General features: G+C 42.9%; 1 protein-coding gene across 3 annotated transcripts in view; it reads left to right on the top strand.

Moving 5' to 3' along the window:
• Positions 1 to 300: 300 nt before the first annotated feature.
• nrp1a (neuropilin 1a) overlaps positions 301 to 17,833 on the top strand; it is a 57,230-nt gene continuing 39,697 nt past the window's right edge. Inside the window, exons 1-3 of one of the 3 annotated variants that reach the window (XM_075451928.1) lie at positions 301 to 851; positions 1,960 to 2,392; positions 3,538 to 3,712. In XM_075451928.1, coding sequence (XP_075308043.1) covers positions 2,326 to 2,392; positions 3,538 to 3,712 — 242 coding nt within the window. In that variant the 5' untranslated portion in view covers positions 301 to 851; positions 1,960 to 2,325. Of the gene's footprint in view, positions 852 to 1,753; positions 2,393 to 3,537; positions 3,713 to 17,833 lie in introns of those variants that run through there. The other 2 variants (XM_075451930.1, XM_075451929.1) reach the window with 2 other exon arrangements.

Here is a 17,833-nt window from a genome sequence, read left to right on the forward strand (position 1 = left end):
AACCTTATAAAAGTATCCATGTTGCAATGTTATTTATCATATGGGTATATCAAGCTGGGGAAGATTATCTGTGAGCGATGCAAAATGACAGATAGATCTTATTCGTGGTGACTCATAGACGCCGAGACGCCATGGGTTAGCGCATCTTGTGTTTACTGTGAGTTTCTGACGCGTCCAATAAAGGCTACGACCTGACAGCGAAGAGAGAGGCAGCTTGGCGGAATCTGCATATCGATTGCAGAGACGCACACGCCGGCACACGCACGAAAAACAATCGCGCGCACCCGAGTACTCAACCCCCTTGTAAAGGGGCGTGTGGGGACTGGCAAGGACTCAAACGCTTCGCATTGGAATCATTGGAGGAACCGAGAGTGGTGGCGCAAGGAGAGACGGAAGGGGGGAAAAAAATCAACTTATATTAGAACATTAAGCACTTTTATAATTAATGGTTTGTATTCTGCTTCTCCCTGAGATATTTGTGAACTGCTCGTTGTCCCTTTACGGTGGTCGGATTTCAGTTGTGAAAGCGCTGAATGAGAGCCAAACACGGAGACAGACCAGGAGAGATCAACGGTGAGGAGACTTGTCAGTACCGGGAGAGGAGAGCGTATCTTCGGGCATCGGCTGTGCGTCTTGGCGCGGACTGGGCTGGAGGACTTTAGGACTGGGGGGGAGGGTTTGGTTGACTCTTGACTCGCTTTTTTTTTTTTAATTCTAACTCTGGAGAAGATTTGGCCTCATTTGAAGATAATCGTCAGAAGTCTATCGGGTCGTGTACTCTACACCACGCATGTTGGGGCTGGAAAGAGGAGGGCTGGATGCCTGCGAGTTTCAGAGTCCTCGAGACGCAGGTGAATGCAGATGTTTTCATTTGACTTATATCAAGGATTGAAAGACGCATTGCTATGCGGTGTTCTTAATTAATAGTCGTTTTTTATTTTATTATTTAAATCATATTCCATTGACTTTTTCACAAACCTGGCTGGTATGACCCAATCTTCCTCAGTTACTTTTTATAATCACGTATTACAATGTATTGTGTTTACACAGGATTTTGCGGAGCAGTATATTTAATGTTGATCGATACAAGCCGGGTCCCTTTTGTGCACAGTGATCCAGTGAGAGCAGAACTGAGTAAACGTCCCGAAGCTGCTAAAATTTACGCTCTTATCGATTTCCTCTAAATTTCGCTTTGGTGGGGTTGTTGTTCTGAGGCAGTCTTTACCAAACAGATGTATGTTGAGGGGCTCCTGGTGCGTAAAGTAAATTCACAAATACTAAAGAGACAAATGCTTTCTGTCAAACGGAGCAAAAGCAGGGGCCTGAGATAAACAATGCAGGTCAGATATCCACCTCCAATGGAGCTGGCTATAGGGTCAGTATTCTGGAGCATTCAGAATACACAGACGGGAGGTTTGGTTGATGTTGTAGTTCAGGGTGTTTCATAGTGATCAGGCTCAAGCGAAACTTACATGAGATTTATTAAGGATTTAAAAAAAAAAGATCGACGGTTATTTTATTTCACTAAACACCATATTGTGTATTATGTTTCTGTGTTGGGAGGGTCCTGTTGTGTCACTATATCTTCCATTGATGTCTGGGTTCTCTTTGTAAGGAAGGAAAGTGGGAGGGAAGGCAAGAATGGGTAAGAGAGTCAAAGAAAGAGAGTCGTCACTTAACCGACTGCTGGTGTTCTGTGGCTCAGTGTGCAACTCAGCTTACTTATAAAACCACGGGACTTTTCAGACATAGGTTGGCACTTATAAAGCCAATCACCAAACTCTCCGAGTCCCCACCCTCAGCCAATAGAAACCAAGCAGGCTCAACTTGGTGAAGGGCTGTACCCTTGCCTTCATAGTTTTATTTATATCAGGTTCTGGACAGACTGGAACATGTCCAGAGCGCACGGCGACGACACGAACTTATAATCAGCTCACTTCTGTTTCTAACACTCCACAGCCAAGGATTACGTCCTGCTCGGGCATCATCTAAAGGAGTAAGCAGGCAAGGTGGGGGCGGAGTGACTCGTTTCTTTACACATCTTGCACTTTGGCGTGTTTGGAGAGGATATGGCACGGTCGGCGCTGGAGAGAGGAGAGCAGCCGGCGATGGCGAGAGGAAACAGGAGCTGAATGACAGGATGCCAGCGACCTGAGCCCGCACTCTGATCACTTCCAACTTTGTCACAAGAGACATTTCTGCTTTATTTTTCTTGAACTGGGAGAAGAAGAGTATTTGCCAGAGAAGCTTTTGGAGGAGTTTCATTTTGGAGTGTTTTTTTTTCTTTTGTACTCATAATTTTATTTCTAAGGTGATAAAACAAGGATGCATTGTGGATTAGTTTTTATCCTGTTCATGGGAATCCTCCTGGTGGCCAAAGCTTTGAAAAACGGTAAGTGTGACTTCCATCTATATAAAATAAGCTTTTGTGTACTTAGCAAAGCCACTAATCCCAGTATATTTTTTTAAAGATTAGCCCATCTGATCTCTGCTGATCTTTGGGTAAATTCGGCGCTTACCTGCCCATTCTGACGACGCCGAAAGAAAACCTCTCATGTCGGCTATTATTTTACAGTGTTGCATGATAGCGATGTCAGATTCTTTTCAGAATTTATTTCCCCTTCTTTAAAAAAAAAAATATATATATATATATATAGATATAAAACAACACATCTTGTAATAAATTTGCAAAACCGCAGGGTTTTCTTTGTGTGCGGCACTCGGGTATCAAGCGAGTTTCATCCCCTTTCGCAAGGACACAACTTTAGGTGCAACTGGTAAAAAAAAAAAAAAAAAAAAAAGATATAATGCAGATTAAAAAGTCCTTCCAAAATGTTCCTTTTACAAAAACCTCGTCTAATTTTCTTGCAGCACCCATCTACTTTTATTCATGCAGATCTTGCTATAGACTTTCAAGAAATGTATGTCGGAGCAGCAGATGGCGGCCGCTTCAATAATGAAAAGATGGATGCGGATGAAGCTTCTGAAAAATTAATGATTCCTCTTTTTAATCATCAAACGCGTTGTTTCGAGGTGAGGTGGAGGCTGAAGATGAGCGAGGCTTCAAAACAAAACTTTCCCTCGAAGCGTCCGTCTACTCAGACTTCTGCGGTGCAACAAAAATAAAAAAACCGCATCAGTTACTGAAAGCTGCTCTGATTTTAATGTGAGAAAAGAGAACAGAATGGAATGTCCTAAGGTTCATGTACGCGCTCACCATGAATGACTTTTCTTTGTTAGTCTATCTTTATTTCTCTTTTGACTCGTCTCTGTTGTATCTAACACTGTGCGAAGTGCGGTCCACCTGGAATACTTTGCTTAAGATAAACAGAAGAATAAGTTGGGCTGATTCTAATCATAGGCTATGTATCTTTTAGGAGCTTTAAAACAGCAGTTTTTTGTTTCTGGGGAACATAACCCTGACATGAAAGTGTTATTTGGAAGAATATATATATTTTTTTGTTTTAAGATGATGGTAAAACGTGAGAGCAACCTCGTTTAACCTAACCGCTCTGTTGCTTCCGCTCACCGTTGCAGATAAATGTGGAGGCAACATCAGAATCTCAACCGCCAGCTACCTCACCTCGCCCGGATACCCCATGTCTTATCTGCCCTCTCAGAGATGCGTGTGGGTGATCTCGGCGCCTGGTCCCCACCAGCGGATCCTCATCAACTTCAACCCACATTTTGATCTGGAGGACCGGGAGTGCAAGTAAGTAGCAGCAGCACGAGTTAGCGATCTTCTCTATAAGAAACACATGTGCGTTTGGCCCCCAAAACTCAATCATTCAATTACAGTTTGTCTCTAGGGCCCCAAGCAAAAGTTAGAGGAATGGAACTTTATCAACGCATCGAATCTACAGTTTATGTTTTTTTTCTAAATTTGACCCTCAGACCTGACTTTGGGAAACGCTTTACAATCAGATCCTGTACTGTGTGTTTTCATAAAAACATAAAAACCTCCAGATTTATGTTCATTGACACATGACAGCATGTATATATATATAAAAAAATATGAGCTTGTTCATTCCATCCATATGTGTGTGAGAATTCCAGTGCTGGTTTGTGTGTGTGACATTGCTCGCCGTTGCTTATGCCTATTGCACATGAAACTGCGCCATCTGGTGTCGGAAAGCTTAAAAAAACGGTATTAATTTTATTCGGTTCTGGCAATACGTAGAGATGAAGGAATGTCCCATCCCTGCCTTTTGGTTTGGGGAATCTCCTTTATTTCCATCTCTGTGGAATGGAGTCATCAAGTTATAATACTGACTCAGTTCTTTGTACTTTTGCAGACGGCTATGGGTGAGACCGCAGGGGCCAAAACCTCACCAGAGTCCATAAATTGTGGCTACTTTTTGTGAAATTGGAAAAAAAAATAAAATCATATATTCCTTCCTGATATTCATTTTTCTGCTAACACAAAAAAATGTGTACCAAAAAAAAAAAAAGAATCCTTGAATTATATAATATAGGCAATCCCTCTTTTGATACCAGAGTTGGAGGGAGGTGAGGCTATTTGACTTGTGTGGAATTATCTCCCTTGAAAACTTGGTGAGACTTCTCTTTATTGGTAGACCTCTCTGTGACAGTTCGTAACTGATCCTAATTTGACTTGTGAGCCACGAGCTGTTGCATTCAGCAAAAGGCCAAGCAGCCACCCTATTGTTAGTTAGATAGTTTGAGCCGATGAAACCAGAGACAGACAGTAATGTGATGAGGCCGTGTCAGTGTAGGTGCCCTAAGGTGAGCTTTGCCTGGGCAGACTGCCTCACTCTGATTGCCTGTCTCTGTGTGTGTGTGCGGGGTTTTTGTGTCTGTGCCTCAGCCCTGCTCTGTCTCAGCTGTTTGTTTACGCTGCAGGGCTCTAGAGAACACAGGGCTTTGCTGGATCCTGTTACTGTATCTCCGCTCCACCCAAAGTCGGGACCCTACGCTTCCTTTGTGCTCCTTGAATGGCCCCCATATACGCTTGCAGCAGCTTGGGTTTTTTTTTTATCCTGTATTTAAATCCTACTTTAACTTTTCTTCACTGCTGTCAAAGATTTATGACAGACTGAATGGTGCGGTCTTTTGGAAGCCGGATGCTCTTTGACACTTCTTTTGGGTCCAGTTTCAGCACAGGGGGACTATTAAACTGTCCAAGATCATCAGTCAGAAACAGAGAGTGGGGAAGGGACAAGAGAAGAAATGGGGAGCAGTAACAATAATTGTGTTAATGAAATTAGTCAGGAATGTATATCCTGTCGGTAAGCACATGCATTTAGTAGAAATTAGCTCCTCCGGGCTCAAGGAAATACGTTTGCTTTCAGTGCGGAAGGAGAATGGGCTTTCAGTTTAGTGAGCAATTGATTTATAATTTACAAATTAGCATTGTTCTTTTATTTAGCAGCCAGACTGCCAGCTGATTGACTGTTGATAAATGTGCTAGCAGATGATGTCCGTGTCTACGTCTGCGAGCATCTCTCCCGCCTACTTGTTGTTTTCTATTCCCTATGACAACGATGAAAAGTACTATTAACTTAGTAAAATTTTAAGGGTTCTTCTGATACAGAGTAGCATTACCATTTGATGTTATTATGAACTTCTACTCCGTGACATTTTAAAGGGAAATATTGTACTTTAGATTTTTATTTTCTTGTTACTTTCATGACAAAGATTTTAAACAATGGACAGTTTAAAAGGCTTGCCATATTTAACACTGATTAAATCAGTCGTTTTTATTATTCTTATTGGCTTCTGACATCTTACAAAAAGCTGTGTGGGTGTTACATTTCAGATATCTGCGCTGATAATTGAATCCATTGAACAATAATTAACACTGAAAACAGATTACTATTCAAGAACATTTAATCAAATCATAGCAATTCAAAAGGACAAAGCCAGTATTTTCATGACAGAGTGATTTTATTCCATTTTTCTGAAGCATATGTTGGGGCCCTTTCTGAAGGGATCTGAATCCTTCTTCCCCTCCTGCCCTTGAATCTAAGGAATGTAAATTTGGAGCAGACAGTCATACTCATTTTGTGGTCAGAAGGATCTAAACCGCTTGTCTCGAGGATACATTAACAAATGACCCAGGCAGATGGCTGTGAAACTTAAGTCAGATTCATGTGGGCCGCACAGAAGTGGCACCAGAAAATGGGGTCGTCCCGACCTACTGCTTTTTCCTATTTTTAACTTTGTGCTCTTTCATTTTTTATGTTGTTAATGGAGGGGTTTTCATGGGGCTTTAGTTCCACTTCACAATGTCTTCCAACTTGTGTGCCTTCATTTCGGCTTTAGACTGAAAGGACAAGGCAAAGAGTGAGGTCTATTTCCCTTTTTCCACTGTGATTTAGAATTCTGGTGCTTTGATGAATGTGGATTACAGGGCTAAATGCTGACAAGGCATATCATACCTAACTCAATCATTGTAGGGGAATATTTTGTTGTTTACCTGCAATACAGTTGGGTGTAATTTGCATTGGGGCTTATCAGACTCCCTGTCGCAGCTCCACTCACCAAATCAGCCCTTTCATAATGGACACTGATGAGAGCCAGCTTTGTTCCTTATCTGATGGACTGGCAGAGTGGGTGGACATGGAGGCAGTGGGGGTTACAGCGTATGCTTCAGTGCACTGCCTTGCAATCTAATTAGTGGGCAAATGGAACACACATGCACCACATGTTCCCCAACATGGCTCTTATCAGCAAACCAAACAAGAAGCACTCAAAGTGGTGCTCATAAAAAGAAAAACAGTCTTGACTGAGTGGAGTCTGACTGCCGCGGTGTTGTTGCACGTGTGCGCTACCCTTGACAGGTTTGTTTGGGGAAGTGCAGAGGCCTGTATCCTGAGAACGGGAGGAGGAAAACACTTCATCACAGAGATAAGGGGACTAAGTGAGCCTTGCAATTCTGAATGCAGAACGTGTTTACCTTTCACGTGCCATTGTAGACTTTCACAGAGTGGAGTTTCACGGACCGCCCCTCACCGCCTCTCTCTCAGCTAATGAAGTTTAAGAAAATAGGCAGAGCTCTCATCAAGGCAAATATTTGCAGTCAGTTTCCCCTGAAAATCGTTGGAATGAGCAAGCTGCGCTGAAGTGAAAAAACCAAAGTAGATATGCTTTTGCTACACTCTCTTTCCATGAATCCATTCTCTTTTCCTTTGAGATCTGATAAAGGCTGCCAGACTGTTCTGGCTGCACTAGCTCTGCCATCTGGAGGAAAAATGAAGGTTTCAGTGGATTTGACAGGCAAGTTTCACATAAGGCAAACCAAAGGACAATTCCATGATGTAAAAGACACACCTTAAATCTCATTATTCACGTAAGTTTTTCTGTTCCGAGGTTTGATAAAGTTAGGGGTTTTGAACGTCTTCAAATCTTTCATCCTGAGCTGCAGGCTGCTCTCTCCATCTCCTCTTATCTTGCTGACTCCAAGAAGAGAACTAGCTCTGTTTAGATACGATGCATTCCTGACAACGTTATGAATCATTGATAGCATCGAATTCGCTGACCAGACCAGAAAACTGTTCGGTGTTCAGCCCACTGAAATTCCTCACAATCAGCCAGTCAGTCAGTCAGAGCTGCTCTGTTTGCTTTGGAGGAGCAGAAAAGGTGGCTTAAAAACAGGAGGGAGAGAGCGGATGTCTCCGCTTTCGCCGCTCTCGCTCACGTTTTTGCATTTCTGTCTATGTGGATAGAATATCTATGTGGGTTTTTTTTCGGGTTTTCACAGAAATTCCAGTGTGACAGCATGCACAGTAGATGGAGGGGAGTAAAGATGAGCTGTATGGCAGGGTGGTGCGAGGCAGACATGCGAGGAATGCTATTCAAGGGGAAAGTCAGCGAAAGTCGGCAAGAGACCCCCCACTTTCAGGTGCCTGTAATTCTAAGCTTAGAAAAGCACTCTACCCCTTTTTAATTGTTTTTCTCTTCTTTCTCTATCCCTCTGCTCCTTTACACCAGTACCCCACCGTGCCCCCCCCCCCCCCCCCAATCTGAAACTGCCTGACCTGCTGGGAATGCAAACATTCTCCACTGTGTACCTTATACAATAGACATCCTGCCACTACTGGCATTCGTGACCAGACCTGGACTCCAAAGGGGAGCTTGGGAAACAGGAGCAGGGTATCAACCTATACCCTGCATCTATAGTTGGATCTGTCTTTGTCATGTGGAATCCCATTAACTCCAATCATTTAGTTATAGCAACCAACACAGAGTGCCACCTGTTTCAAAAAAGTGAGAGTGAAGGACAAGAAGAGACTTCCGGAAAAAAAAATCCATTTCTCCTAAATATCTTGTTCCTAAATATCTAGTTTAATAACTTGAAGGCACGCAGCAGCTCCAAGATAAAGGGTAGCGTAGCTTCACAGTTGAGGAGTGAAGAGCAATGTATCCTCCCTACTTTTCTGTCATCCTCCTACCCCAAGGCAACACTGGGCAAATAAGGGAGGATGGGATACACTGTTGTTTATTAGCTGTGGTCATGGAGGGGAAAAAAAGAATGCAGGAATACAACAGAAACCTTTGTTAACAGCCCAGTGGAGGTGCCAGATTTTAGAAGGAAATGACTGACATGGGTTGTTGGACATACTTATGGCCCGTGAGCAGACATTTATTTCTGATGTCAGTGTGTTCTTGTCACAGAGGACTCCACGCTGGAGGGTTTCAAAGTGGAAGCGCCAAATAAGCGCCGCTCATTTTAACTACCAGCTTCATCAAAAACAGCACAAATTGTGCACCTGGTATTTTCTACACCAATAGACTCCCACAGTTCATAGCGATGGAAATCAAATTAGACTTGAAATTACATTGAAGCAGTGCCCCTTGAAAAAAAAAGCTTGTCAGCAGTATCTCAAAGAGCAATCCACTTTAAATGTAAGTTGTTCGCACTTCACAGCTATTATGTCCAACCTTATTTTGTTGGAAAGGTAAAACGCTGAGAAAAGCAAGCTGCTTTTCTTTTTGCTGTTGCCATTGTTTCAGAGACGAGGCAATTGAGGCATTTAAAACATATATTAAAGAGAAGCTGTCGTGCTGATGCATTTTCAAGTGTTTCCCCTTGTTTATTAAGCAGAGGATAGAAAATGCTGGGCAGCACACAGCTCTGAGGCATCCGAAAGTCAGTGCCCTTCAATCTCATTACTGTTTCTTCCTCTTCATCTCTTTTAGCCATAGAAGGTTTACTCCCTGGCTAATGAGCAGGATTGAAATAGGCCCATGGACATGTGTGCTCGGTTGCATGCAGCGTGTGAGACCGAGAGGTTGAGGGTCTTTTTTTCATTCACCGGTGAAGCATTTCACCTTGTCCGCGGCTTGGAAGGGCAGCCTGATTGAAAAGCTTTCTGGCTGTGGCATCTGCCATCCTCCCTGCTGCTCTGTCACCACTTTGATTCATGCACAACCTGACCACAACTGGGAGGAAAGCCACTCTACCTCACAGCGGGATGCAAGTTCACTTCACAGCAGAGAAATAGGAAAGGGAAGAATGAAGGAGGGAGAGGAGGAGGAGAGAATGAGGCTCTTACTCATAAATAACCGGGATTTAAGACCTCGGTCACATATCTGTAAAAGCACAAAAACCATCGCAGTCACCTGTCTGCCTGCTTTGTTTTCATCTCGACGTGGGAGTGAGCAACTTGTGTTTGCCTGGGACTAGAGTCCCTAAGCTGTTTCTGGCACTTAGCTGGTGTTTATTTTTTGTTCCTTTTTTTTTTCTTTCTAGCCTTAAACCATTGCAAGTTTCCCTATATGGCAGTTTCTTGTGGAATGGAACTGCCGCCCACACAGCCTACAGATGACAGCCTTTTTCTCCTTTCCTTTTTATCCAAAACAGATTGCAAAAAGGGCCTGTATGGAGAGACTCATGATTAGAGGACAACATTTGGTAATCTCATCTCTCTATCTGGAAATACATCTATTGAAAATTCCTACTCGTTTTCCTTCCAGCGCCAGTGAAAAAGTATTAAACACTACGGCTATAATTTAATTAGGCATTCTGTTTCTTAAGGACAGTTGCCAGTATGTACCGTCTCCCCCTTGCTCTGCAACATATGCTATGATTAGCAACAGGTTTTCCTTTTTTCCCTTTTTTCTTTCCATTTCATGCTGGTTTCACAGTTTACAAGTCTTTATGTAAAACAACAAGAAGCGATAACCAAGGTGAATAAATCATAACGTGTGGGTGGCGAGCAGATGTAAGTTGTAAATTACTTTGAAACAGTACCTCCAAACATCTTATTTATCCACCTCTAGCAGAGGAGACGGGGAGAGAGTTGGCTCTTTAGTCGAATTGATGAGGGAGCTCTGGCCACTTTAGTACGGCATGTCCATGCTTGTCAGACCTGTTTCGCCCAGCGCTCCAACCTTGAATGGGGCCTATGATTTTGATTGATGTGGCCACGGTGCTGCACAGCTTGTTTGTTGCCCTAACGCCCTGGTGCTTACAGGGGTAGCAGGTTGGAGGGGGAGCACAGTGACCACAAGGATCCTTATTTAAACAATCAAGCAAGTCCCCAGAGGGGCTCTGGGTGAGCCAAAGTTTGTTTGCACTGAGTAAGAGGGAAGGTAGGTAGGAAGTAGAGAGCCAAGAACCCTCCTGCCTCAGGCCCAGATCCCTGGGATCATTTTTGGTTACTGTGTTGCATGCAGCAGGCCGCTGGCTCACTGGTGTTTCTGTACCAATCAACCCTGCGTGATTCGACCAGGGCAGCAAGCAGACAGTGATTGATGAGGTGGTACCCCACTGCTCTCTGATTGAGTCACTCACAGTCCTTTGCTTTGTTTGCTCTTTGCTTGATCTCTCCTCACTAAATTGCTCACTCTAGTTGTGGTCTTTGGTTTTTTTGAATTGCAGCAACCATTACATTTTTTTTCTCACAGCCCTATTTCTTTTATAAGAGGGCTGAGATTATAAATGACGATAGTAAATTCAGCTTAAAGCACTCCTTTCTGGCATTATCTCAGTGGGGTAGGTGCTGAAAGTATTATTAGTATCCTGCTCCTCTGGCGCCTGCTCAGCCTTTCCAGGATGACCCCTGCAAACACACAGATAAGTGACAAGAGGGCCTCTCAACCACTGTCATATTGGAGGCAGCTGGCCTCCAATATGACATGGAAGTTTGATTGTCAGGCCAGTAAGTGGAAGTGTCATATTGCCCTTCAAATACTGGCAGTGGTTGGCTGACCATCAGCACCTAAGTAAGCTCTGTAATGCCAAGAATTCACCCTCTCTGGCTGACACCACTGAAGAGATGCACCGCTTGGCATGCGGCCCACACAGCAAGGCCTCTTTGGCTTTCATAGTGCTGCATCACTGAAAAATCTGACTACTTTGTGCAATGTCGGAACAATGCAGCCATAAAAATTTAATAAATGATACGTTTTTAAATATGAGACACCACATCCTTGTTCATATCGGCATTCAAAGGAAAAGTGCCAGGTTATGACAATAGCTGATTACCTGCCTGCGCCTGCACTTAAGCTCATCCTTTCTTTATTTCCTATTTCCTCTTTTTTGTATTAGTGGTCTATGCAGATTACAATCGGAAATGGTTGATTCTGACTGTTAATGTGTGTTGCATACACTGAAGAGGACTATCCTTGTCCTCCTCAACACCCCCACAGGGTCTGGTCCCAGCCGTCTCTGCTCTCAGTCGTACGGCTGTACGTCCAGCCAAATGACCGGGTCATGATGCATCCAGCCAATCCTGCTCTCTGACCCCCTCCATCCCCCTTCACAAAGTCCTCCAGGGAGGTCAGAGAAAAGAAAGAGGGGGGAGAATGCCACGGGGGCGGATGAGGGTATTTAATTGAATAATTCCCAGAGCAGTTATTAGTTCTATTGCCCTCGAGCTTCTTAGCCGATGCGGAGTCTTGTGTAAGAATCTTCGGGAGTGAGAGCCCTTGCTTCATGCCACTGAACCCTTTACCGCATTCGTGTTGATATATATTTACCAACTACCTCAGCCATTTGCACCATTCTTTTCTTTTGTAGCTATTGCCTCACTCCCTTTGTCAACAATTGAAAGCTCATTCCTTCTCTATCTTCCTCAGCAGTCTTCTTTTCACACACAATCACCACCATTGCACCCACACCGCACCCTTCCCCTCTTCCTTCCCATTGTGGCGAGGCAGGAGGATTTGGACCAGCACCCACAGCCTTTACCTCTAACTGACCTCAGCCTCCGTTCCCCTCCTCCCGTTCTGTCCTCCTCCACTGCTCCTCTTGGCTTCTTTGAGGACAGCACGCTCCTCACATGCACAGCTCATTACTCCATGGGGAGCACTGCTAGCGACTCACAGTATCAGCAAAAGATATGGGATTGCCTCTCTAAATGCTGCGTGGTTTCGGGAGTTCATATCGTTTTTTTTCGTTTTTGTTTGTTTTTCGCTCATTAGCCCATAAAATGTCTTATGGGGCTAATTTTAGATCATGGTAAGGTTCAGTGGGTCCTCATATTTCCTTATATTTTTGTCATCCCATGGTTCAAGTAAGTTTGTCCTCAATTTTGTACAGCCTACATGTCTTGAACAGGATATCCAGTAGTAGTTTTCCTCCTAACAAGCACCCTTCTTTTGGGGGGGGGGGGTCTGCATGATGGTGTCCTCTAACAGAAAGTCAGACATGGTCTGAGTAATAGTGAAGCAAATCACCAAAGATACAAACACGATTTAAACAAGTTATTTTTTTTTAAAAAGCAATAGTTTCCTGATGTCAGCTTCAAGCATTTCCAGTCTGTTTTGAGGCTCTGAAGTACTATATATGGGTATTATAATACTATGTACCATATATGTACATTTGGCTTTAAAAACAAATTGTGACATGCTGAAGTTTTGTGTTATGTGTTGGATGTGTTCTGTGAGAATTCATATTTCTCTTTAAACATCCACAAATACAACTGTAAAGAGGAAGTGGTCCCATAAGGCCCCACTATGTGCTGTGGAATGACACAGCTATTAGAAGTTCTGCAGAGAAACTGCGCCACAAAAACAAATGATTTTTTAAAAGTACCGATGGCACTAAATAACGTAGTTTAATAGTAACGCCTTATGCTCATAAATAAACAAAGTTTAATCAAGTAAGTGACTAATATTCTTCTTCTTCTTCTTTTTCTTCTTCTTCTACTGGTTAATAATAACCATTGACATGATAATGTGTAGCAGTTACTGACATCTATTTGTCAAGATAGAGTTAGCCTTCATCTTGAATGCCACTGTGGTAACAAAAAGCATCTAGAAAACATCTCTATAAACAAGCAACTTCTGTGTCATGCAGATGAGCTTTCTCTGCAATTTCCCTCTGGGAAAAGCCATATCAATGTTTATTGCTGTTTCTTTATTCTCCATCTATTTCAAATGAAGGTAATCTCTTCGTGTTTTTGCTCCTTTAACGAGATGATTCATATTCTGATGCCTGTTCTTGCATTGCTTCATATGTGTGGTTCTCCATTACTGATACATGATAATGTTTATCCTCACACTCTTACACCTCACACACCTTTTTTGTCTCTTGTGAACTTTTATGTGCCTTTTATGGTGGAAGATTATCCCAAACAGTGCAAGACAGTGGTAGAAATATATCCTGGGTAGAAGTACACACTGCACAAATTTACATAAGTGGTTGATTTTACAGTAACAAAGATATGATAAATAATTTACCAGAGAAATTATTTAATACTGAAAACATTTTTGTAAAATGTTTTTTTTCATATTGATTTTTTTATTGTTATACACACTGTAACTAAGAGGATATGTTGCATTTATATATTTGACCAGCACATACATTGTTCACTGAGCTGAGGGTTTTGGATCTTAATGAGTTTCTCATCATAAATTAAGTTGAGATGATGCAGCCACCTCTCACCCCCAGCTGGACGTGCATGTATCCAGACCACTGAGGTGTTCCATGGTGAGAGTGGGTGACAACAATACGACAGGAACGGTGTGTCGGAAAGCGTACAAGTCAGCTTGTATGACCCCCCCCCCACACACACATGCACGCAGACACATCCACCCTGTCTCCCAGTGCCCTGTTTTTTTTACCCTTGACTTCTCGTCGCTGTAACGACAGCGTATCATCCGAGCTGTGCCACAGACCCCTGTAGAGGACTCTCTCTTTGCTCACCTCTGCCCGCCCCTCTCTTCTGTGTAATCAGAGATCCTCACAAATGTCAAGGTGGGACAAATGGGAGCCATTCCCTCCTGTAATGGCCCCTAGAAATGGGCTGGAAAGATTCTCCTTCTCTACCTTTCTCTTTCGGAAAACACATGGTCCTTTTCATCTGTCTTTCAGTTTCTTTTCATGCCTTGACTGGATACCAATTACCTGCTTTTCTTTCTTTTTCTACCTTCTCTTGGTGCTTTTCAAATCATATCTCAGTCTCTGGTTGTTGTATGTGAATATGTTAAACACTTTTGAAAAGAGACTGTGTATTTGATATATTATGCAGCGCCCGGTAACAAAGACCACATGATAAGGCTATCACAGCTTTGCTGCTGTGGTTTCTTTGATTAACACCTAAAGGGCTGGTCTTCTCATTTGCAGAAGCACACATTTAGTGTCTGAATATTCATATCTCCACACTAAGATTGCATGTATTCTGTATTTGTTGTATGCAAATTATTTTCCATTCTGAGGTTCACATTTCAGGGAATAGTCTTAAATGTGTACTTCCATTTAGCCATGGGCAGTTTCCTAATAGACTGTATTTACGCATATTCATAGCATTCATGATAATAAGATGAAAACAGAGACATGAACCCATCTTACAGCTGCAATATAGGCTGAGGGCTCATTTTCTATGTTTATCGTTTGGACAAAAAAAAACAAAAAACTGTTTTTTATTTAATATTGTTTTAGGGAGATGTCTGAAATGATGAAAAGTAATCATTGTTTTTCTTATTAGTAGATTCAATTAGCAATAGAGCATGTTGCTCAAATAATTATCTGAGCAAAAGACATTCTTCCCTGTTACATATGGTGAGCATTGTCCCATTTGAGCAAGAATCGGCTCCTGGATGCACTGATGCAAAAAGTGAGTTTAATCTGGTTGGTCTTTTATAAAAATACAGTCACTATAAAGGTGGGCAACTCCAGTTATTATGCGCTCAAATCAGTTTTCAAAAGCCCCAATAAATACAGAGTAAACTTAGACTCTTTTGGTGAAACTACTGAGAAATATCTAAATGTCTATAATTACATTATTATGACCTATTTGTCACACTTCACAGTTTTAATGAGAAAAGAAAGTAGCTCCAAGCCAGACGACTGAAAATATGCACCGCTATGCTTTGGCCCTGTAGGCGTGTCACAGTCCTTCATGGGAATAGAAAGTAAATCAGCTGAACATAGTTCAGCATCCCCAGGGTTCAAAGTGTAGTAGGCCTGACATGTGAGGTGCCGTCAAGGCAGCCTGCTAACAGTGGGAGCTTTTGTGGTCAGTTGTATTTCCCTTGCTTGTTCAGACCCACACCCTGAACCCGTCCCTCCTTTAGTCCTCAGCAGTGTGAGCCTGCTCTGTGCTGAGCAGAAAGAATCCCCCCTTTGGGGCAGAAGTCTCCCTCTGTCACTGTGCGCTCATATTTCTGAATAAAGGATTAGTGTGCATGTTGCTGACAGAGGTGGTGGGGGGTGGGGTGCAATAATAGAGTCTAAACGGCCAAATTCATTAATTTGATTGTTGGCGACAGCAGATCTCTTGACAGTGTAATTAGGGAAGCTAATGGATGTAAGCATGCTAAATCCATCAGTGCTAATGATAATTGCAGCGAAGGAATATTCTTTACAAATGTGCGACTAAGGCAGCAAAAAAAAAAATCTGAAATAGCTACCGCATCTAAAAATAAAACCGTGCTGAGTTTAACCTTGTAGGGGGGACACCCAAAGATGCCCATCGGACGGGTGGAGTTGGGCCTTCAAGGGGGGAATCTTATTTATCTCCATCTATACATGAGGAAATGGATAAAGTGGTGGGCGAAGCAGATGTGCCCTTTACCAGGAGATAACCACTTCTGCTTTGATTGGTTGGTGGGACATCCTTCTAGGTGGGTTACCACATTCTGAGGTCTTCAGCCTCTGCAATTATTTTTGCGCAGTCGCAACATCAGTGGAGCGCATGACAACTTAAAAAGAAACTTTTTTTTTTTCAATGTTTCAAGTATCTGTCCTCCTGATTTGGTCTTTCCCTTCAATAAAAATCTTAATGTGCTGGTTAATAAGGGTTAATGTTTCCATCTGAGATTGTAAAGATGCCGACCTGGTTTATTGCCCCATTTCTATTTTTTTTTTATTTCCTTGTCTGTCCAGGCAAGCTGACATAAGGGTCATTACAGCTGGACTGATGCCCAAGGAAAAATGGAACCTGTTATTCTAGTCCGTTCCAATCCAGGTTAATGAATGTCACATGCATCGGGGAGGCAGCAGGGGTTGGAAAGTTGAGAAAGAGAGACTATTTATTTCAGTGAGGCATGTCCCCTCCAGGCTCGGAAAAAGTAACTCGAAGATCAGCTTGTCCTAAGCCCGCTTGTACAAATGTTAATGATGTTTTGCCTGAGCCCCAAGTGACAGTTTGTTAGACGAGACTCGTTAATACCTCAAGTCCCCAAGTCAGAGTTTTCTGACAGCTGACAGCAAGGTCGTTTTTCCTGCTAAGTCTCCTGGGCTTCACGGAGCTTTCCCAAGTTCATTGTTTAGGAATTTCCACTTGTGTTACTTAGAAATGTTTTGACATGTTGTAGGTGACATGTTTTCATACAGAAGCAATCCATACAGTGTCAGCTGTAGAAAGAGAAATGTGAGAGAATGGCTCAGGCGTTTGTTCTGTATGCAGCTGAACCCAAAGGGTAAAAAAACCAAAACAGAGCTCTTGTTCTGTGGCTTTCCGCAGAATATCTGAGCGTATAAATGGTCTGATTAAGAAATCTAACCAATTGTAAGAGGCTTACACAGTCTGTCATAGGGTTATTCCATTGCCTCAGATTGTATTGCTTTTGTAAAACCATATCAAGCAGACATTTATAGAGGGTGGACAGATTATTTCCATGGGAAAGCGTCAGGCAATATAACTATTATACTGTTGGGCCAGTGGTTTGTCGCCTTCTCTTTCGTTGTGCGAGGAGGACTAATGTTCTCGTTTGACACTAGCGGATTGCTTTTTCTCTGTGCCTGAAGAAAGAAGGCAGGCTAATACATTTGAGTTGAGTTGGTGAGGCGAAGGTCATTGAGCATTACATCGCCCCCCCTCCCCTTCCTCCTCCTACCGCTTTCTTTTTTTCCCTTTAATTTCCCCACTGGATTGGTAAACCATTTTCACTATTAGCACTGTGGTAGGCAGCTGACTGTGCGTGTGTAATTATCTGCATGTGCGTTGTTGCATGCAAACCCGCCCAGATCCTAAGCACACTGGATAGATAAATAGGTGCGTGGCTCGACTGGACTGTCTTGTCATGAGGAATAAGAGCAACAACAGCAGCAGTAATAAGACATGGAAAGCACCACCCAAGCTCCTAAGAACATTCTAAGTTTAACTTGACGGGTCAGGAGGAAATAGAACAGTGGCAAAGCCCCAAACTGTGGGACTGTTGGAGGTTTATAAGTAGGACATGTCCATGGACTTGTTTTATGATCCTAGATAGAGGTTGTTAACTGTCCTCTGTCCTCCCTCAGGACGTTGAACCATAGAATCGAATACCCACAGGTGTTTAGAGCAATATATTCCAGATACATTTGCTACTGCGAGCAACAGGGGAGTCTTTGGGAGGCATCAAACTGCCCAGCCAAGCAGTTCTCATAACGCCTTCCAAATGATAAGGGTCTGAATGGATCTGTGTTAGTAGAGCAGAG

This window comes from Odontesthes bonariensis, chromosome 20 (genome assembly GCF_027942865.1).
Source record: "Odontesthes bonariensis isolate fOdoBon6 chromosome 20, fOdoBon6.hap1, whole genome shotgun sequence".
NCBI lineage: Eukaryota > Metazoa > Chordata > Actinopteri > Atheriniformes > Atherinopsidae > Odontesthes > Odontesthes bonariensis.